A 20968-nucleotide genomic window follows, 5' to 3' on the forward strand; every position below is an offset into this window, starting at 1 on the left:
TCCATTTTGTCTTTTTAAAGACTCAGTCCAATGAAACTGTTTTTATTAACATGCTCTTTTGGCTTTTTTCTGACGATGGAGGAAAATGAAGCTCTAAATCTGAGTGTTTCTTTATTGAATGTAAATCAGGAGCAGACAGAAAAAAAGCACATTTATGACGAAGAAAATACGCCACAAGCTCCATGCTGATGCCTCCAAATGTAGACGACTAGATCCATTTACCACTCTTTTAATTCAGGGAAAAGCTTCATCTCTATAAAGTTTTACATAAAAAACAATTTAACCTCTGCGTTTTGAAGTGTAATCCACATGCTACTTGCTTATTTAAAATGGTATTATTTATTGTGATGAATGTCTGATTACCTATCACCAGTTCTGAGCTCTTCATTCCCTTTTGTCCAAATGTATTGGGTGGAAGCTTTAAAAAAGCCCAATGGGTTTTTTTGCCTCTCCCTGCACTATATTTAATTGCCTTTTTTTCTGTTTTTTCACCCTTTTTAATTGTGCAAAATAAAAAAATAAATATCTAATTAAAAAAAAATAATAACAAAAATCTTGATTTTCCTCGTCTGCACCAAACTGTACCCCTGGACAGCTCCAATATTGCTCGCCATTTTTGTTGCACCACTATGTTTGGTTGGGGGTGTGAGGGGCTGTAAGCTAGCGGGGGAGAAGGAAGGCAGATGGATGATGGGGAAAGGGGCAGGCTTACTTCGTGCAAACAGTCCTGCCTAAGTATTTTACCTCTGTTTACTGATTTAGACTCTTTTATATGCGGTTAAAGATCATCCACAACCTGTTTCCCTGTATTAAAACAGATTTTGATCTATAAATTAACTAGAAAATAAACAAAAGAAAATGCTGCTAGCCTCTTTTCAGAGAAAATAAGTGTTAATGCTGCATTTCTGATTTGAACCTTAACTGTAACATCAGAAAAAAGCAACAAAAGAAAACTGACTGTGTGACCCTGTGATTGTTTATCGCCTGCTTACTGTCTCACGTGCTACAAAGAACGCTAATAACCACACAAAAGCCTTACTTACCTTTCATGAAAAGCCCAAATCCCTCTCGTCTAAGCTGATTAAATGATAGATTTCAAACAGGAATTTGCAATTAATGAAAAAAGCAGGGAATTGTTGTTTTTTTAACAAAAATTAACCTCAGATTGACAGTCACGTGATAGGAAAAACTTTCTATAAAGGCTGGTTTTGAGTTGCACAGCCATGAGAAGCCGCATGAGTTCATACACCATTCAGGATTCATGCAGAACCTGCTGGCTGCAGCCTCTGTTCTTTCGCTCACATAAATGCTTCATCTCCACCCTTTTAGAGCATCTGCAGCCTCTGCATACCCAAGTCCCGCTGGCCTGCCTTCTGTCCTCAAACATTACATCTCGGGTTGCTTTTTTTCTTTCCCCTTCACTCAGGGCGGGCCCTGATGAGACTGACGGACAGAAAGCTGGAGAGAATGGGCATCATCCAGGAGGCCCAGAGGCAGCACATCCTGCAGCAAGTCCTGCAGCTTCGCGTTCGGGAGGAAGTCAGGACTCTGCAGCTCCTCACTCAAGGTGAACCTGAACGTCCCGTTATCATTCGGCAACAATCCATTTTATGTTTTGGAGAAAGCACAGCTTCTGTGTGTCACACACATTCGGTCTCCAGCTGTTGTCATGGTGATAACTGCACCTTAAAGGTGGGAAGGAGAAATTGTCCTGGGACTCGGTTTTGGGGACGTCCCACCATCTACTGTTCAGACTGATTGAGACTTCAATACCATTCCACCTTGTGTTAACTGGAAGCCGTAATTTGACATAGCGTGGCTCAGAGTTAGTGGAAACACAGAATCAGGGCTTCGTCTGTCAGGCAAAAGTAATCAGTGCACACATTGATTGATGTCTGACTCGTAAAAACGGAAAATCCCTCTGAGTTGAGTCAGGTTCCTGCTTTAAGTCCTTCAATTTTTTACAGGAAATCTTCAAAAGGATGCAGTGAATTGGTTGTCATTTTATAAAACATAATAGGCAGATGTTGAAGATATGTACATCCATTAGACATCATTATAATTAAAGCTGTGAGCTGTGTTGTATGGCCTGCAAGTGTCCCCCCCCACCTCCATTCTCGCCGCCCACTCTTGACCCGCCCTCTCTTGACCCGCCCTCTCTGGCTAAGTGGCTGCTACACCCCCCTCCCTCGCCACCCTGGAATTAGCTGCACATGACTAATTCATGAAAAACAGAAAAAAACCACTTTTTTCAAAATAGTAGCTTTTCTATTGGTTTTATCTCCATAGCAACCATTGTGTTTTTTGGTCGTCTGGGGGTGGCAAACTGTTCTGTTTCGTTTTTAGAATATTCGACAAAAGTACTTTTTTTTAGTTTCCTTGCCAACTGAGGTTTTTTGCCAACCACGCCCACATTCCGATTATCTCCATATTTGTAGTTTTGTTCAGCTTGAGCCAAAAACGTTTTTTTAATGTATATTTTCCCAATATTCCGGTAAAAAATGGGGGAGCAACACGGTGAACGCCCTTTTTTGTGCCACTTTGTCCAGGATTATGATAAAACCTTTGTCTAAATTTCTTTATGCCTCCATTAAATTCTGTTGTATTTTCAGTCATTTAGCCTCTACAGGAACCAACGTTCCATTAGTGAAATTTACTTTACTGGAATTCTCATAAACGTGAATATTGGCTTTTAGACTGAAGGTCCACGTGCATCTATTGGCCTGACCTGCAAACCTTCAAGTCTCAACGTTTTACATCCCGTAAAGATTTTGTATCCTATGCATCTGTTGTTTTAGTGTTACTGTCATGTGTTAACAGAGTGGAGCGGGAAAGATGAAGGTTGGGTTTTTATTGACATATTGTGTTTTTTTAATAAATGTTAAAGTGCATAGAGTTGCGCAACGTATGAGAAGCGCTTTTTTATAAATAAAATTTGATTGATTGATCTACTTCTTCTAGTTCTCTGCATTCACGGATGTTTAGTTTGCTGCTGAGCTTCAATGGAGGATCCTTCAGTGGATTTTTCTCTCTTTCCCTTTGAAAGCATCAGTCTGACTCTGCTGTTTGTCTCCTTTCATGGGCAGCGTTTCTATTAATTAGTCAGGAGTCGGTCTGTGAGAGAAAAGTGAAATGCAGCAAAACGGCGTGAAGTCAGTGGCAGCTGCTAACGTCTTGTGATGATGTTCAAAAACTCTTCCTGATCACGTCTGTCTGCTACAGTGTTTGTGCTTTCTATAGACTTCATACTCAAAGGATGATTATATCAAATCTAAGACAAAATGAAATAAAGTGAAATGAAATAAAATAAAATGTTCATTGCAACTATAATATTCATTATCAGAACATCATTGGTTGTAGGCCTGCACAATAAATCGCAAATTTGTGGTTATCGCGATTTCAACCTGTGCTATATCCATGTCGCAAAAGTCGGCGAAAATCGCAATAAATGGTAAACCTTAAATGTGCTACGACAATCTTATGGCAGCTTGAACTATTTAACAATCACATAAGTCCCTTAATGTATTTGACCAATCAGATGGAGCTTTTATAGATGTTGCCCTCCTAATTAGACGAGGGTCATTTGGAGAATAATTTAAGGTAGTTTGACTCCTATTTAAATTAAGCTTTTGCAGTTAAATGTAAATTTGTTTTTTTTTTGCTATTTAATTATTGCAAGTTATACCTTCATCACAATGTTGATCACTAATGTCGCTTATTGCGAGTTTTCCCCATATTGTGCTGCCCTAATTGGTTGATAAACCCATTTATGCAATATAACACTAATGTTCATTGATATTACAGTTAATTTCTAATTCTAATCTCTAAACGGACATGAACGTCCAAAACTTAAAACCCACTTTATAAATTTTGTTATCATATTTAACATAACGAGGTCAAAATTGGTTGAATTTTCTGATGCGTTTTGTTTATTTGAAGATAACCTGGTTTATCTAGGAATAAAGCAAAAGTGCTTCAACATATTTTGTTTTTGAATTGAACGTTTTCGTGTCATTTGCTTCAGTCAGGAAAATGACTTTTGCGAGGCGCACTTAGCATCCCCAGATCTTCCATCACACGAGGCGACTGATAGACGTTTCGCCCACAGGGGCCTTGGAAAAAAAAAAATGTCGACAGCAGAGTTCTTTGAAAACGTTTGGGGTAAAAAATAAAACCGTGCTCTCTCTGTCCTGCCTCAGTTCGGTCCCTCAGCGAGTTAAAAATGGAAGCAGAGAGTGCGAGGGAGAGCATTTAGCTGAGTTATGACACTTTGCTGAGGGCTACCCTCAGCGCCCCGTGGCTTTTTTTTTTTTCCCCTCTTGCTTTTTGCCTCATCTCCCCTGCTCTGCTGCTCCTCTCCTCGATATTGATGGTATGGAAAGTGACAGCACACCAGTCTCAGCAGGAAGCAGTCTTCCAGAGGAGCCTGTTTGGGCTTCAGGGAGAGAAAGGACAGAGAGAGTGGTGGATGAAGGGGAAGACGTGGAAAAGATGCGGAATAGAGAAGCATTCCTGAATTTATTGCTGAAATAACGGCAATACTTATGGATGGAAATCTTAAAGCCTGTTCCAAACATCCATTTTTTAAAGCATTCCCAGTGGTCTTTGAATTATGCCGTAATGTGGTCGTTTTTATCCAAAATCAAAAATTTGTGTCTATTTTTAGGACATAGTTTCTGCAGAGCTGCAGTATTTCATTAGAAATTCACCTCTCAGGTGGAAATGTTGGCCCAGCGTAAGCCCGCCCCTTCCCATCATCCATCTGTTTACGTGTTTTCCCGCTAGCTTACAGCCCCCACAACACCAACCTGACATTAGCGGTGCAACAAAAATAGTGAGCAAAATTAGAGCTTTCAGTCGTACAGTTTGGATCCAGATTCCAGCTCGGACGAGGAAAACAAAGACGTACATGGATCTATTTGTCTACAAGTGTACACATCAGAATGGAGCAGAGCTGGGAGCTTGTTGTGTGTTGTTGTAACTTGTATGTTCCACTCATGCTGTGGACAAAGAACTTTCTCCAGTCAGTTAATGAGCTTTAGGTCACGATGAAGGAGCTATGAGCAACCAAGCCAGGTGAAAAACTTGTATAGAAACAATTTAATTTAAATAAAATGACGAAAAAGTAAAGAAATTGGAGCGTTTTTTTTACGTTTACTTTATTTCTAGCTAGTATAATTTTGACATATTTTTATGGTAAACAAAGTATTGAAAGTTATTTACGGTGTAAGTTGATTTACCCTGGAATAATATTCCAGTCTGTTTTTTAATTCATATTTATGTTTAATAAAGTAACGTTTTAAAAGTTTTAAAGTGTAAACATTTAGTTTGAGTGTTTTTTTAGTGTGTTAACCTGTTCGACTAAGGTTTTAGCATGATGCTCACACTGGACTGCTGCTACCACTGACTGTGAAAGAGAGAACTGGACAGATCGCGTGACGTCACCCAAGAAAAATGTCTTACTTCCGGCTCCAAAGAAATGAAGTCAATTCAGTCGCCATTTTACCGCGATACGGGCGTCGCCATGTTGGAGCTAGTCGACAGTGATCAGGAGTGAGCTTTATTCGAGGTCCACGCCCTTCCACCGAAAACTGAGGCATCTGATTGGTCAGTTTATAACTTCAATAACTTGCGATAAAGACAAAATATAATGAAAAAAGTGAGGATTATCATGAGCATATAAAAAAGGGAGCAGAGCTAGAATAGTTGTTCTGACTAATAGAATGACTGAATTATAGAAGTCTATGGGATTTTGGCTTGTTGGAACCAGCGGGTACTTCCTGTTTGGCCGGCCAGAGGAGAGGCCGCTCAGTCCAGTTCTCCATGTACACTTAATAGTCACTACCCAATACTCGTGCATGTACTCACTGTACGCCACCTTCAGTAGGAGGAAGCTTGGAGTAAAATGTCAGAGCGGTACAAATCTGGGGAATCTTGCTCCAGGCTTTTTCTTTCACAGCTCCATTTAGATATTTGGAAGACTTGGTGTCATAGAATTCCTGTTGAAAACAAACCGCAACTAGTAATTTCCCTTCTGTGAGTATTTTTTTAAATGGTTGGTACATCTGTGTTTTGAAAAGGACACTACCCAGACGTCACTACCAAATTCGAGTCCCTGATCGGTCAAAGTTCAACTGGATTAACTTTGGATGCTTCTCAGTAGCAGCATGTTTTGTACATGGAGCTCAAAAGCAGACTAAAAAACGTCAGAGTTTCAAGCGTGAATTCCCAAAACTCTATAGACTTTTCTTTGGAAGCGGTCCCTTCAACATACATTTCCGAGCCTGATGTGATCGTTGCATCACAAGCTTTTTTCAAGACATTCTTTCATCTGCTGCTGATTTGCAACAATTTGAATTCAAACAAATACTCAGAAATGCAATTTTTCCCTTAATTTTCTTTATACATGTCTTCCATCTTGATCAAAACATGTTAAAAGTACCAAAAACACAGTTTTTATCGGAGTGGGTCTTTAAGAAATCTGGGTTGGATTCCTGAAATCACAACCTGGATTCCTGAATCTAGTACACAGCTAATGGTTAAATGGCGGTATAGTGAGAAAAGCAGTCTATTAAGCTGTCACTCCTGGCTGAGTGAAAGAAAGTGAGGAGTGTTTTTTGGCCCAAAGTGCATTTCTGTCAACTGTTGCTAAAGAGAGAGATACAGCTGTGCCCAGTTGGAAGCTACGCCGGGGGGAGACGGACCAAGTGAGAAAGTGGCCTTGGATAAGTGGTGATGAGACGATGAAGGGAGAGTGAGGAGGAGGAGGGATGGCGAGAAAAGTGAGGAAGGAGAGAGGTGCCAGGAAGGAAGGATGTTGAACAAAAGGGATAAAGTGAAGGTGAGAAAAGCAGAGGCGGAAAAACAAATCTGTGCGTGGATTCACTCTAAAATGTTTGGAACATCTGTTCACCTGCATGATGACAAACACATCCCATCAACCAATCACGTGACGGCAGCATCCAAAGGTAAACGTTACTCTGTTGAACATATGTGAGACGTATGTAACACGTTTTCTGTTACCACATTTAGTATTCAACTTGAAACAAACTATAAATGTTTTTGTGTTGGTATATAGAAGGAAACATTTAGAACTTTGTCTTAGTGTTTCACTACTTTAACTTAAATGTGTATTTTTATTTATTTATTTCAAAATAAAAAATAAAAAACAGAAGTGACGGTAAGCAATTTTCAAAAAGAGCTTAGATGAAGTTTAACAGCTTATCAGTCCAAACTTAAATTCTGTACAAACAGTATTTGTGCAGAATTTGCATGACATCATACTGACTCGCTCCAGGTCTCAGATACAGTCTGTATCGCAATCCCTACAGGCTTCCGTAGCTCACAAGTGTTTTTATTTGCTTTCTGCCATCTTGCCCAATTAAATGTTCCTCTGCAGATTTGCCAATGTCTATCTGCTATTGTCTTGCAGATTTATTTAAGGGACCAATACAGTTTTTTTGTTTTTTTCATTCATTCACTCATCTTTTTCCATTTTGTCCCTTTCGGGGTCACGGGGCTGCCGGACCCTATCCCGGCGACTTATGGGCGAAAGCAGGGGACACCCTGGACAGGTCGCCAGTCCGTTGCAGGGTCTCACAATCACACACCCATGCACACTCACATTCACAGCTAGGGACAAATTGGAGTGACCAATTAACCTATGAAGCATGTTTTTGGATGGTGGGAGGAAGCTGGAGTCCCCGGAGAGAACCCACGCAAGCACGGGGAGAACATGCAAACTCCACACAGAAAGGTCCCCCATTGTTATTCTGGTTTTAGGTCCCCCAGCCGGGACTTGAACTGGGGGCCTTCTTGCTGTGAGGCAAGAGCGCTAACCACTGCGCACCGTGCAACTTGTCCTGTCCAACAGCTAAGCAAACAGATGAGAGCTGAAAGCCTTTTGTGTTGGACATATTTTACTTTTACAACAGGGGTTATGAATTTTATGATACACCAGATGTATATTTAAATAAACCCCTTTTGTAATTTCAGCTAAACTTTATTCATGTTAATTATATTTGTAAATATTTTTTGTTGGACCGGACGGAAAAGAAAAAGAGGAAAGAATAGAGGAAGGTGACAGATAAGGGGGGGGGGGGGGGGGGGGGGGGTTGAGGGGTGATTATAGTAGCAAGGGTAAGATCATGAAGCGTCAGAAAGCAACAAGCTTTATAATCACAACTGACAGTTTGAGATGCATGAAAAATCTCAAATGGGCGGGGCCTGTCCACACAAACACACTCAAATGTTACAAACACACCTGTTGGCTCCAAGTGTTCACACACAAACAAGTCTACCCGGACATACTACCACTAACATTCACACACGCCTACTTATGCATTTAGACTAACACACGTGAAACATTTCATTGTGTTTGTGCAAAGGTGAGACCAATAAAAGTTTAACAAAATTAAGACATTTATTTTGACAGGTTGCTAGAAGAAGCATTTTGGATAAAATGGAATAAACTAAATTAACTTAATTTGTTTTTGAAGCATGTCAGTATGAAATTCTCTGTGTACTACTGTCTTTAAATACTTTTTTCTAATATTATGCCATACAAAAGGACAATAATCAACTATGATTAAAGAATCTAGTTTTTTTTAATCATCTTATTTAAAAAACCTGCTTCAGTCACATCAATGGAATGAAGCAAACTTATAGAAACTCTGCTGTTTGTTTGTTTCCTGTCGTTTATCACAGGTTCCGTTGATGCTTCTTATAACCTTGGTCTGTAAAACTCATTGAATTTCCCTGCCTTTATTTTGCTTTAGACTCTGAAGTTTTTGAGTAGTTAGATTTAAGTTAATTGAATCATTTGTTTAAGTTTCTACCCAAGCTTGAGCCAAAACAGAAAAGCTCATAACTCATCCAAAAATTACTTTAAAAAAATCTACCACCTGTTGAATATCTGGGGCATTTTAATGTTTGTTTTAATGAGGAAAGGCTTTGCAAAAAGGTTGGAAAAATTTGTATTTCTCCAAAATTGATGACCAATACTAATCCATTTCTTTTAATCTTATTTTTCATAAACGAATATGTTTGGAAAAAAAAAAAGATCGGAAACCGATCTGCTAACCTTTGAGGAGAACCATTCCCCTCCTCCAGAAGCAGATCTGTCTTTCTGCATTTTAAATCTATTCTGTAAGTCAGAAAACGACAAAATGGGAACAAACAAAAAGAGGAATAGAAGGGCACAGATACATCTCTGCAAAATTAAACCCTGGAGTGTTGAAGGCACACAAAAGCAGGGTATAGAAAAAAAGAGCAGGGTGCTATAATTACTGCAGTTTATCCTGTCAGAGTTGGCTCAGTGGACGGTGATTAACCTTTAAGTCTTGTTGGGTCATGGGAGAGAAATAATTAGATTCACCCCTTGCCTATCTGCTGTAGCCAAAGGGATGGTATAGCTCGTGATCGCTTATTGCTCACAGTCATCATCGGCAGGCGGAGGTGCTGTGAATAGAAAGTGATTTTTCACCCAGGAAAGCTCCGAGTCCCAAGCGTATGCCCATGTTTTTTTTTTTTTTCTCTCCCCGGTGCAGTGGTGGCACATTAATTCAGTTTTATTCTAATTTTTCATCTAATTATTAAGATGGTGAAGTCGGTGTAGTTCATTAAAGAAAAGCTGTTTGGGTTTATGAAAATCAGCAAAGTTCTGTTGGTTGGATTTAATTCCCGGAAAACTTTGGGAATGTTCTGGTCACCTCGACACCAGTTAACATTTGTCATGCAGCACTTTTCCCATTTTCTGTCATGAAAGGAAATGACCAAAAGTCAACAGATAAAAAAATAAATAAAATAACCTGCCCTCATGACATATCAGCACATACAGGAAGGATATTTCATAAAAGATCAATACGTCACAGAAAAGCAATAAAACTGACGGGATGATGGTGTCACAACTCGGGACGGTCAAATCAAGCGGGTATGAGTCCCGCCTTCAAAATAAAAATCTGTCACTCACTCTCTTATTATGAAATTCAACCGTTTTTCATTTTCACTGACTGATTATCTGATGTCCTTTACGAAACAGGCCTTGAAGGTCATCAAGGCTTTTGTTGCGCTCTCTAACGTCTCTACTTTAACCACCTTATCCCACCTTCACCAATCCAGCAAAAACAAAAGCCCCCATCATCTCCTTTAACCATCCTCGCTTGTGTCAACCGGGTTTTAGAAGCGGACATACAAAAGACACAAACCTCCTCTTCTCATGCTGCGTTCATGTCTGCTTGGATGCTTGTCTGAAAATGTCCTCATAAACGTAACAAACCTAAATAACAAAATACGTTTACATAAAAGTCATGGAAGCCTGGAAATATTTGCTCAAATTATAAAAAATACCTAAAAAATCCTGTTTTTTGGTTTCCATCTTTCCCTCTTTTGGTTCTAAATCGTCAACTCCAATCTTTTAAATATCATTTTTCCCACTTTTTTCCTCCTCTGATCCTTTTTTTTTTTTTTTTGGACAGGAATAAGTTGTTGACAATAATCCAGAAACGTGTTTTATTTTTCTACCAGTGGAAAAGTTAGCCGGAAGAAGGCTCCGGTGAAGCAAAAACTCTGAATTAACCCAACAAAGACCAAAGCAGCTGTGCCACTTTTTTCTCTCTTGTATTCAATTTCATGCTTCTAATCATTTCGGAGTTTTAAATTGTAGCCCTGTGCAAGTAAATATGCTGTTACCGTCTTGTGAAACCATCATTTAAAAAAAAAAAAGGAAGAAAAAAACTAAATTACAAGAATTACACAGCTGACGGACTTTTCTGAAAGTGGTTTTTGAGAATGCTAATCTGTGACTGTAGTCACAGGCTCGCTGCTTACGCGTCATTTACTATAAAAGAGTCTAATTTGAAAAAGGAAAAAAAAGTCATAAAGGAATGAAACACAAGAGCTTTTTGTGTCTTTTTTTTACAAAGAGGCACTTATAGATTTAAGGCTGCTGCTGCTTGCAGAATAAAAGCAAAGCGTTTTAATGAGTTTAATGAGTTTCTGGGTTTCTTTCAATGTGACATAATGTTCTTTACAACAGAAATAGTATTCTTGTCAGGCTGACTTGAAGACAGGATGTCAAACTGGGGTCTTCAGGCTTCTCTTTGACAGGATTTGGACAGGCTTGTAGCCCCGGGCCAGTAAAAGTAAAGGCTCTTTTTTGTGTGTTTAATAGATGTTGGTTCGTTTGCTGCTGGCATGTTAATGAGTGATTCATCAAAAAGACAAAAATCTTACCATCTCTTTTAGAGCTGTAAGTGCTACAGCCTGACTGACTATAAGAAATCAGTATAAGTCGCAGGAGCCAAAAAAATGCATAATAAAGAAAATAAATCATATAATAGTCGTACTTTTGGGAGAGAAGTGCAAAACTTCTGAACAAATCTGCATTCCCACTGATTCCAATTCACATGTCATGTTTGCGTCTGCTGCCTCATATGACACAATCAATGCTTGTCCGAAAATATTTTTATAAACTGTGGGAGGAGCGACATTGCATATCTCACTTACAACGAACGTAAGGCACATTGAGACATCAGGTTCAATTTAAAGTCTCGTTAGTTGTCGTGCACTTAGATGTGGGAAATTTATGCCCCACATTTGCTGCAGACGGCCGCACTCGGGAACCATTTGGTGGTTTAAACCCCCCCCCCCCATCCAACCCCTTAATGCTGAGTGACAAGGAGGTCATTTTTAGTCTTTAGTTTGACTCGTCCAGGATTCGAACACACGACCTTCCAGTATTAGGGCGGACACTCCTCCACAAGACCACCAAGCTGATTTGTTTGTAAAAACATCGGTAAAAACGTCTCCGTGTCTGGGATCATGACATTGTTTGAGACCTTTTCTTTTTTTTAAACTGTGACATAACTTTCTTCTGCAGGAGCTGCGTCTGAATGACGGCGCTTTCAGCGGTACTTCTGTCTCTCTATGGCTAATCTGACGACTTGTTGTCCCGCATTAGTCCGACGAAGAAAATATTAACAATGTCTCGATTCAAATAAGAAAAACCAAAACGATCAAATTCTCCTCCATGTTTGTGATGGATGGCATTTCTTCTTCTGCGTTGCTGTCAGTGACAAATACTGTTACACACGTCTACAGCGCCCTCTAGTGGTTGTCCCACAGAAAATAATGTAAATCTGAGCCTGTTTATGTTCTAAAAAATCATAGTCGCTTCTGATAAGTCGCACCTTTGGCCAAATTATGCCAAAACATTACTAATATTCTTAGTTTCTTTTTCCCAGTTAAGCCTTATTCACATGTGTCCAAACTGGGGGTTGACCGGATGGGGGTTGCACACTTGTTCACTTGTCCCTTGCAGCATGCTTGAAAGAAAAATAATTAGAAACTTGTTTGCTGTTTGGGGTCAGCCTTGATATTTTGTGACCTGCCCGTACAGGGTTGACCATTTTCCCCCCACACACTGCCTGTGTCCACCTGTAAGGTAAGGCGTGATTGAAGCTTAACCAAAACCAGGGCCAATGGTGGCAGATGTCAGACCGTCCACATTCTGCAGAGAGGAATCTTCAACCTTGTCTTCATTGAACTCCACAGTCGCTGCAGAAGCTCAGGGTGACTGCCTCCTCTTTGGGGTTTCAGTGAATCAGATACCTCTCAGGAGTGCAGAGAGCTCTCATTATCTGAGTTCTGTCCTCAGGCTGCTGCCCTCCTTAGATGCACTTCTTTCTTAAACATCCCCTCTGTCCCCTCCATCTTCCTCTTCCTTTTTCTTTTTTTTTTACTGCAAAGTGAAGGTCAAATTAATCCTTTTTTATAATTTCATGTCGGCGACATTCTCCCTCAGAGACATTATCTATGGCTCACTTCCCTGAAGATGTGACAAAGGTTAAGATAAAGTGAACTACCTTTGTCAGACTAAGTGAATAATGCTTTTTTCCCCCCTTATTCATATATTGGGAGTGTGATGATATACCTAACAAAGTCTCACACAATCTAATTTTTACCTCGTGTGTGGCTCCTATGCTGATGTTCCAGCTGACTCCAGGTTAGGAGCTAATGTACTACAGGTTTACGCTCACAGAGAAAATGTCATTTAGGAGAAAATGGTCGGGCTGCTCAGGCAACAGCGCGCATTAATCGTGTTCGTTAATGCCACGGGTCTCTGAGGGCCTCAAAACTCAGATCTGCGGTGGAGCTGCACACCTCACATGCTAATAATGTTAGAGGGTAATTACTTCCCCTTTGAAAATGCAATGGAACTGGCCATTAGAAACGACACGGTGCACATAGCAAGTGTAGTACAGCTATGTTTCAAGAAGAGAAGACTTTTTTTTAAAGGTTTGCGCTTTTCAAAACATTTACAGAAACGCTTTGCTACACCTGCTTTTTGGGTGGATACAGGCAAACCCTCTGTTATGGTCTATTCAGACTGGAAAACTTTGCTGGTCCCGACCGAGTTTGCTTGATTTAGTCCAGATCTAGTCCTGAACCTTGCGTTTGGCCTGCATTCAGATTGCTGTCCAGCGGACATTTCTGAACCAAAGCTTGTAAACCAAACCATGTGACCTCTCAGTCATTGGGCAGGACTTACAAGGGCGGGGCAAAGCAACGAGAGAAAGGATAATGGAAGTCCCTTTGCAGTCCTTGTCAGGATCTCTTATTCAAACTTTGCAGACCAATTCTGAATGGGTGTATTAACGTCTCTTTTTTTATTGCTGCTTTGGTACGGCTGACTCATGCTGCAGGGCGGTTAGTGAGGCGACGTCAGCAGATAAATGTTTATGTGAGATTGTCATGAAAACAGCGTGAAAAGCAATTTGTATAATGTTAAAAGTTTCCCTGAGCCTACATTCATCCAACCACATTTTAACAAGTTGATGCATCTCACAGTCTCTTCATGTTCGTCCGCGGCCCTCTGTTTACCTTTTGTAACGGGTAACTACGGTGGCCATTTTGGTCCAATTGTTTCACTTCGAGCACACAGCGTATTCAGACTGGGGAATTTCAGAGCGAACCGGAGCTCAGTCCAATTGGAAACAAACCGAGACCACCTGATGTATTCAGACTCAAAATTTGTGCCGGATTCTTGGGGGGAAATGAACTCTGCTTCACTTGCAGCGAACCACATGTGTCAATCTGGATGCAGCCGGACAACCCAAAACCCCACAGCGCCCATATGAATTAACCCCCCCCCCCCCCCCCCCCATCCACGTGACTAAGGCTACGTACACACCGCCACGGAACGCATGTCCAAGAATGTTGAAGTGGTGCAAATGCCGTGAATCTTGCTCCAGGCTTTTTCTTTTACAGCTCTATTCTGATATATGAAAAACTTTGTGTCTTAGAATTCCAGAATTTCACAATTATTAGTTTCTCCTTTATGATCAGATTATCAATCATGTGGTATTTCAGTGAAATAAAATTGACACCACCCATACGTCACTACCAAATCTGACCCCTGATTGTTCAAAGTTCAGCCTGGTTTGACTTTCACTGTGAGTTTAATGGCCGCACCATGAAAAAATTGCTTACTGACGCGTGAACCTGAGAATTTTGGAACACGGAAGTTCAAAACACGCATCTATGCATGTTTACATTGACAATTCTTTGGAAGCTGTCGCTTGAACGCATGCAGCCAAGGTCGGAATAAACATAGTCTTATGCTTAATCTCTTAATTTTAACCTTAACCAGCCCCTTTAGTTTCATAGTTTCACTCTGTTCAAAACCTGGCACAGTACTACCAGTTATTACTTCATTATTTATGTTACCTGTAGAAAAAAACCTAGATATTACACATTATTAAAGTTGGAATAAACAACTGTTGTTTAGTGTTACCTGGGGAGGACGATGTGATGCAGGAATACAGATGATTCATTCTCACCTTCAAACCCGAGCTCTCAAGGACACTGGAGCCAAACGCAGCCAAGTATGAACGGCTGGAGCAGATCTCCTAATGAGGCTAAAGAAATGAGAGCACAGCTGGAATTCAAAGCAACATTAGGAAACAGAATGAAAAGAAGGAAACAGGGAGGCTGAGGGGAGAAAAGAGGAGTGCTGGAGGAATTGCCTCAGCATCAGCACTTGTCATGTGTGATGTATGCGCGCACGCCTGCATGCTTTCCTGTGGTCTCAGCTTCCTGGAACTCTAACACACGGCAGAGGAGAGCAGATTACTTTGACAGTTCCACTGACATCGCATGAGATGCTCTGCTCTTTTGCCAGAGTCTCCCGAGAGCCGTTGGCTGCCAACTGTCCAGTAAGGCTTGAAGCATATCTGCAGCCTGTGCCTTATAATGTCTCCTGCAAAGGAGGATTCACAGGGAGCTCTGATGTCAATGTACTATTTGTAGTAGACATGATCTTGCAGCACAAAGGCCGAGTCTCTGCAGGGTCTGGGAGCCAGCAGTCCTGCAGCCTCTGTGAGATTTCTATTTGTTGAAGATGGCTCCGCTGCACGCCAGTTTGAAATTATACCTACAGCATTCTGTAGAGTTTAAGTCGCATTCTAGGTATAGTTGGGCCAGGGGTGCGACTTATACTCAGGAGCGACTTATATGGGATTTTTTTTAAACAAAAATAGGCCCATATGTTCATTTTTTTCCCAATAACAACCGCTAGATGGCACTGTAGTTGTGTGCATCAGTATTTGCTTTTGACAGCAAGCACAAGAAGAAGCGCCATCCAAAATGAACATGGAATCTGATCGTTCTCGTCCTGAACTTTATGAAGTTTTCCTTATTTGGACCGGGTCACTAATATTCTTATTGTTAGGCTAATGCAGGACAGCAGGACATTAACCTGGGTTACAGGTACAGCTGGAACCTTGGTTACAACTGTACCTGTAACCCAGGTTAATGGGTTACAGATGTAAGTACAACTGATAGCGGCGTCATTCAGACGCAGCTCCTCCAAGACTGTGAATGATTTCATGAACCCAGACATGGAGACGTGTTTACCAATGTTTTTGTGGAGCTCTTCACAAAAAATAAACCAGATTCTTAACGTCATTCATGTCTTCTGTTCATTGTAAAGGAGATATACAGTCATTGCTTCCATGATGCGATGTAACTAAAGCCTTTTTTTTTCCTTTTCTTTTATTTAACTTGACCTGTCCAACAGCTGGGCAAGCAGATGAGAGCTGAAGGTCTCTTGTGTTACAATAGGGGTTTATGGATCTTCAGGCAAACTAAGAGTATAATTGTATAAACCCCTTGAAGTTAAAATCCTGATAGTAGCTTCTTCCACACACAACAGGGGCATCTAGTTTATTTACACACCATTTGGCCAGCACTTAAAAAAAGAGGCAGTGGACGCCAATTTGAAGCTATGTACGGACCAGGCATGTGTTGAGCATTCAAGAACGCGCTATACACGGTTTCACGAATAGCTTTTAGCATATGGTGTTTACGGTGGACTGGCACGGAGAACAGGGAGCTTCTTCTTCTTCTGTTTTTTCTAATGTTGACTAGCACATGTCCACCACCTACAGTTAGAGGAGGTTTGGGGTGAAATGGGGAAGTGGTGCAAATCTCACCAATCTTGCTCCAGACTTTTTGTTTCACAGCTCTCCTCCGAAATATAAAAGACTTGGTGTCGTATATTTCCATCCGGACACAAACTGCAATTATTTATTTCTCCTTCATGATCAATTTTCAACTGGTTGGCACTTCAATGAATTAAAAGGGACTCTACTCATACGTCACTTAAAAAATCGGAGTACCTGATTGGTCAAAGTTCAGCTGTTTGGTGTTCAAGCAGTCGATAGTTCAACCACTTTAATATGAGACTTTTGAACCTGGAAGCCCAAAACACGGATTTATGTGCATTTACATAGACTTTTTATTGAAAGTGGTTGCTCAAATGCCAGTTACCAAGGCCAGTGTGTACATTTGAAACGCGTTTGGACTGTGAACGCAGCATTACGCCAGGCTTGGTGGATTTATGCTAAATTTTGCACTTTTTCCCCAAAGGTGCGACTTATACTCCAGACTTATACTCATTTGTTCTACTTTATTATTCTTTTTTTTTTGGCTCCAGCAACTTATCCTCTAGAAAATACTGTACTTAAAAGAACTGATTTACCACTAAAGGAATCCCAAACGCACCTTAGTCCTTTTTTCAAAGCGAACCCGCTGGGTAGGATTTCTCAGTGCAGACCCACATTAATTCTTTTAGAGCAAAATGAGAAGCCATTAAGTCGTCATTGTATCCGTCGCATGGCAGCCCTTCTGGTTCCACTGAGTCTGCTGCCGCCTCCAGCCTCCCTGACCACCTCCGGACATGCAGGAGCCCAGACAGCACGGACAGACCAGAACCCTGATTACATGCCTTCAGCTTCCAGCTTCCAGCTTTTGGCTCATGATGTTACTAACCCAGATCAATAGCCTTAGGACAATTACTTTTCTTCAAGGCAATCCATTACCCCATAAACATGCCCAAACGCTGGCTCCAGACTCACTCTGTGTAATGGAGAAGAATGGAAAAATGGCACTCGCGGAGTGGTTTTACTCGCTGTTCGCCACCATTATGCAGCTCGGAGGCTGAGTGGCAGCAGGCCCATCAGTTAATGTGTAATCAGGACAGAGAAAGATAATGTGTTAATGTTGTATTCCGCCACGCTGCTTTAATTGAGATAAGTTATTAATAAGATAAGTTCCTGAGCCAATTACTTAGAGCAACATCAGGAAGAGCCCTTGTTTCTGCTTTGTATCTTATGGCTCTTTGTATTAATGAGTCCATTAGCAGACGCTTTTGTGTAAACCTGTCATTCAGTCCATTTACCTGCAAGCAGGTTTTATAATCTCACACAGGGACAGACTTTCCGTGTTTCAAAAATGAATATGCAATTAGCAGGAATATGTTCTTCATACTTTGCAGGTAAAAGAGTGTGCAAAAAAGAGAATGGCTGCAACCATTAGAGGACCTCCGGCATCTTATTGCTGTCTTTTTAAGTGGGCCCTCGCGCGAACCCGGTGAGTTAAGCCAGGAACATCAGAGATGGGCATAAAAGGTGTACTTATTCACTTAATCATCTTTGAGTGCACAGCTCCATAAATGCATGAAGACACGCTCAAAGGAGCGAGAACAAAAGCTTTTGTGTTGCAGGTGGAAAAAAATGGATGCAAGGACATTTGGAAGGAAATGGGGTGCATCCAGCAGGTGCATAAAGGAAATTATGTATATTATGCCAATATTTTGAATTGTGATTTGTGCATCCTGGATTTATTGGGGCAGACTAAGCAAGAGTACAGCAAACTCTACCTGGTCATCTATTATTGCTAGAACATCCTTCACTTTAGGGGCACACATGATGGATGAGGAGCTGGTAATGACTTTGGATTGAAATTATTACCGCAACTGTTACACGTGGCATTTAAAAGGGTGCTGTCTGAAATCTTCTTAAAAAATGCAGTCATTTTTCAATTGAGAAAGTCTGCAGAAATGAAGAAGGTTCACTTTATTGCAAAAAAAAAAAAATCTCCCCAAGTAATTTTGTCTAGTTTCTGGTTTTATTGCACCTTTGATTTTAAGACGAAATCAACTTAGTGGTAACTTTTCAGTAGCTGCATTTCCATTGACTAAAAAATTGCGCAAAAGTGTGATGGAAACCCAGCAACTGAGGTGTGAGGAATTATTTTATAACAATATATCTTGTTGCATCTTTTAAAGTTGAAAACATCACATTTCTAGCAGAAGTTCTTTACATAATATTTTTGAGCAGACGTTTATTTGTGAATGGGGAGTGGGCTTCACGAAACAGACATGATTTAACACAAATGCATTTAACAACAGCAGCTCAGAAGTTTGTTAGCAAACGTACATTTATGTCACTTTTTTTAAGTGTAACTATTAATACACCGTTTTACCACTTAGAATATGATATATTTGGGGAAAAATGTTTTGAAATACCAAATGTAAAGAAATAAAACTATCTTTTGAGCAATAAACACTGATTTTATGACATAATATTTCCAATTACTAGAGCAAAACACCTAAGTATAAGTAATTTCAAGATTTAGTTTTAGTTTTAACAATTTATCATCAAGAAAACTTACCAAGGCAAATTTTACTTTTTCCATTCTCAAATATTTCCATTGGAAAAGATTTTAAAAAATTCTTGTATTTTTCTTCTTTTTCTTTTTTTTTTTAGCTTGTTTTGAAAAGAACATTTTGGCCTGGAAAAGGTTTACTCAGCCTGGATGTTGTTGTGTTCACTTTGGATGAGATGAACTTTTCATCTCATCACTTCCAAAAAATTAAGCTGATTTGTTTCTATAGAAACAATGATGCTGTAACAACCATCCAAAGTCACAATAGGCATAAATGACAGACTCACTTTGCAAAACAGCATATAAAAAGAAATGAAAACCCTTGTATAAGGAGCACTGATCCACCCACCAAACATCAGTTCTAATTGGAGCCATTAGTCTTTGTGAGCCTGAATACCTGCCAAAATGTCAGCCTATCTGCAGCATTTTTCCTTTTTTCTCCTGTTCTTTTCCTTTTTTTTCCACTGATTTCATTCATTATTGTCCGCTTGTTTCAGTTGGGCAACTTCAATAGGAGCTGAAGGTTTTGCTTTTAGCCACGGGAAAACGTGTGGAGAGAGGAGGGCTGCAAACGTTCCTGCCCTTCACAGTTGCAGCAGCAGCACCTGCTGTGAGCAATGATGAGCGCAATAAAACATGACGCAGGAAAAACACGGTGTCCCGAACAGACCGGTAGCTTTGTGTTTTATTGACCCCGAGGGGAAATTAGGCTTTCAGCTAAGCACACACAACGCTTTCGAATCAATTATGGCGTAACATATGCTACCATTTAAACGTGGGAGAATGAAAAGAGGTTTTAGCGGCGATAAACTTGAAAGGAAACGGCTGCTCTATAGCTTTACACCAGAAGGAATTTTAGATCCCTTCATGAAGAGTCATTTAGCGATCTTTTGACTCTCCTGCTTCTCCTCTCAGACTGCTTCAGGCTCTTTTAGTGATGTCGGCCATTTTCTTATTGATAAACTGTCTTTGAATTGTGTGGCCGGCCTTGGTGCCGAGGTAGAGCAGTCAGCCTCTGATCAGAAGATCGCAGGCCTTTAGGTCGAAGTGTCCCTGCGCAAGACACTGAACATGGTAGTTGAAGGTTGGCGCCAGTATTTGGCGACGGAGCGCCATTGGGCCTAAAAGCAAGGTAGAAGAGTCAGTTTAGGGGCGTGGCATAAGTTGAAACACTTTTCTTACTCTAAAATGCATGCTAGAAACATGGTCAATGAAAGTAGAGCATGACATTTAGCCTTCGGCACAACTGCCCTTACATGTACGAGGCAAAATACACGCAAAATACACACACGTTTGGTGAACCTGAAGAGAAAAGGTGTTCATGTACGAGTTTTTCTACAGACGTGCTGCAGGCAATGCTTACACAACACGGAAGAGTTAGTCAGATTTTTGATTTTCTATCAGAACTAACTAATTAACTATCAGAGTGTAGTTGGTGTGCACGTCCTATAGGCACTTGCACTATTCACACGTGGTCAGTGAGGAGCCAGTACTGGTACCTTACTAGTGACTACAGAGTGGCATAAGGTCATCAAGCGACATTAAGTAACTTTCATTATTCTTATGAATACTTGACGATACACCAGACAATGGTATGTTCCATTTCCATGACGTCTCTTAAGGTACAAGCCTTAAAGGAACTGCGAGACACACCTGCGCTCCTCTATAACCCTTCAATACCAGAGCTGTAGCTCACTTTCATTCTACATTAGTGATGTGTTGCATGTCGGTGCAAAGCTGCTGATTCATGTTGATCGCCTGAATGGTCGACGAGTTACAGGATGTCAAAGGCCGGGTGTTATTTAGGTGTTCCCGGTGTTCTGTGAAATTTTCCTACCCACACTCACTGCGCATTCCGAAATAAAGTCATCATTTTTGTTCAGTCAAACTGCCCATAAATCTTTGCTACCACATTAATCTATTTACTGTTTTTTGCAGTTTTTTATGACTTTTTAGCTTA

General features: G+C 40.5%; 1 protein-coding gene across 5 annotated transcripts in view; it reads left to right on the forward strand.

The window, feature by feature from the left end:
- The window catches only part of samd12 (sterile alpha motif domain containing 12), a 142728-nt gene that overhangs the window by 60398 nt on the left and 61362 nt on the right, over nt 1-20968 (forward strand). For 4 of the 5 annotated variants that reach the window (XM_023959626.1, XM_023959627.1, XM_023959629.1 and 1 more), the window contains 2 exons: nt 1427-1567; nt 17837-18436. In XM_023959626.1, coding sequence (XP_023815394.1) covers nt 1427-1567; nt 17837-17877 — 182 coding nt within the window. In that variant the 3' untranslated portion in view covers nt 17878-18436. Of the gene's footprint in view, nt 1-1426; nt 1568-17836; nt 18437-20968 lie in introns of those variants that run through there. The other variant, XM_023959628.1, reaches the window with a different exon arrangement.

This window comes from Oryzias latipes, chromosome 11 (genome assembly GCF_002234675.1).
Source record: "Oryzias latipes chromosome 11, ASM223467v1".
Lineage (NCBI taxonomy): Eukaryota > Metazoa > Chordata > Actinopteri > Beloniformes > Adrianichthyidae > Oryzias > Oryzias latipes.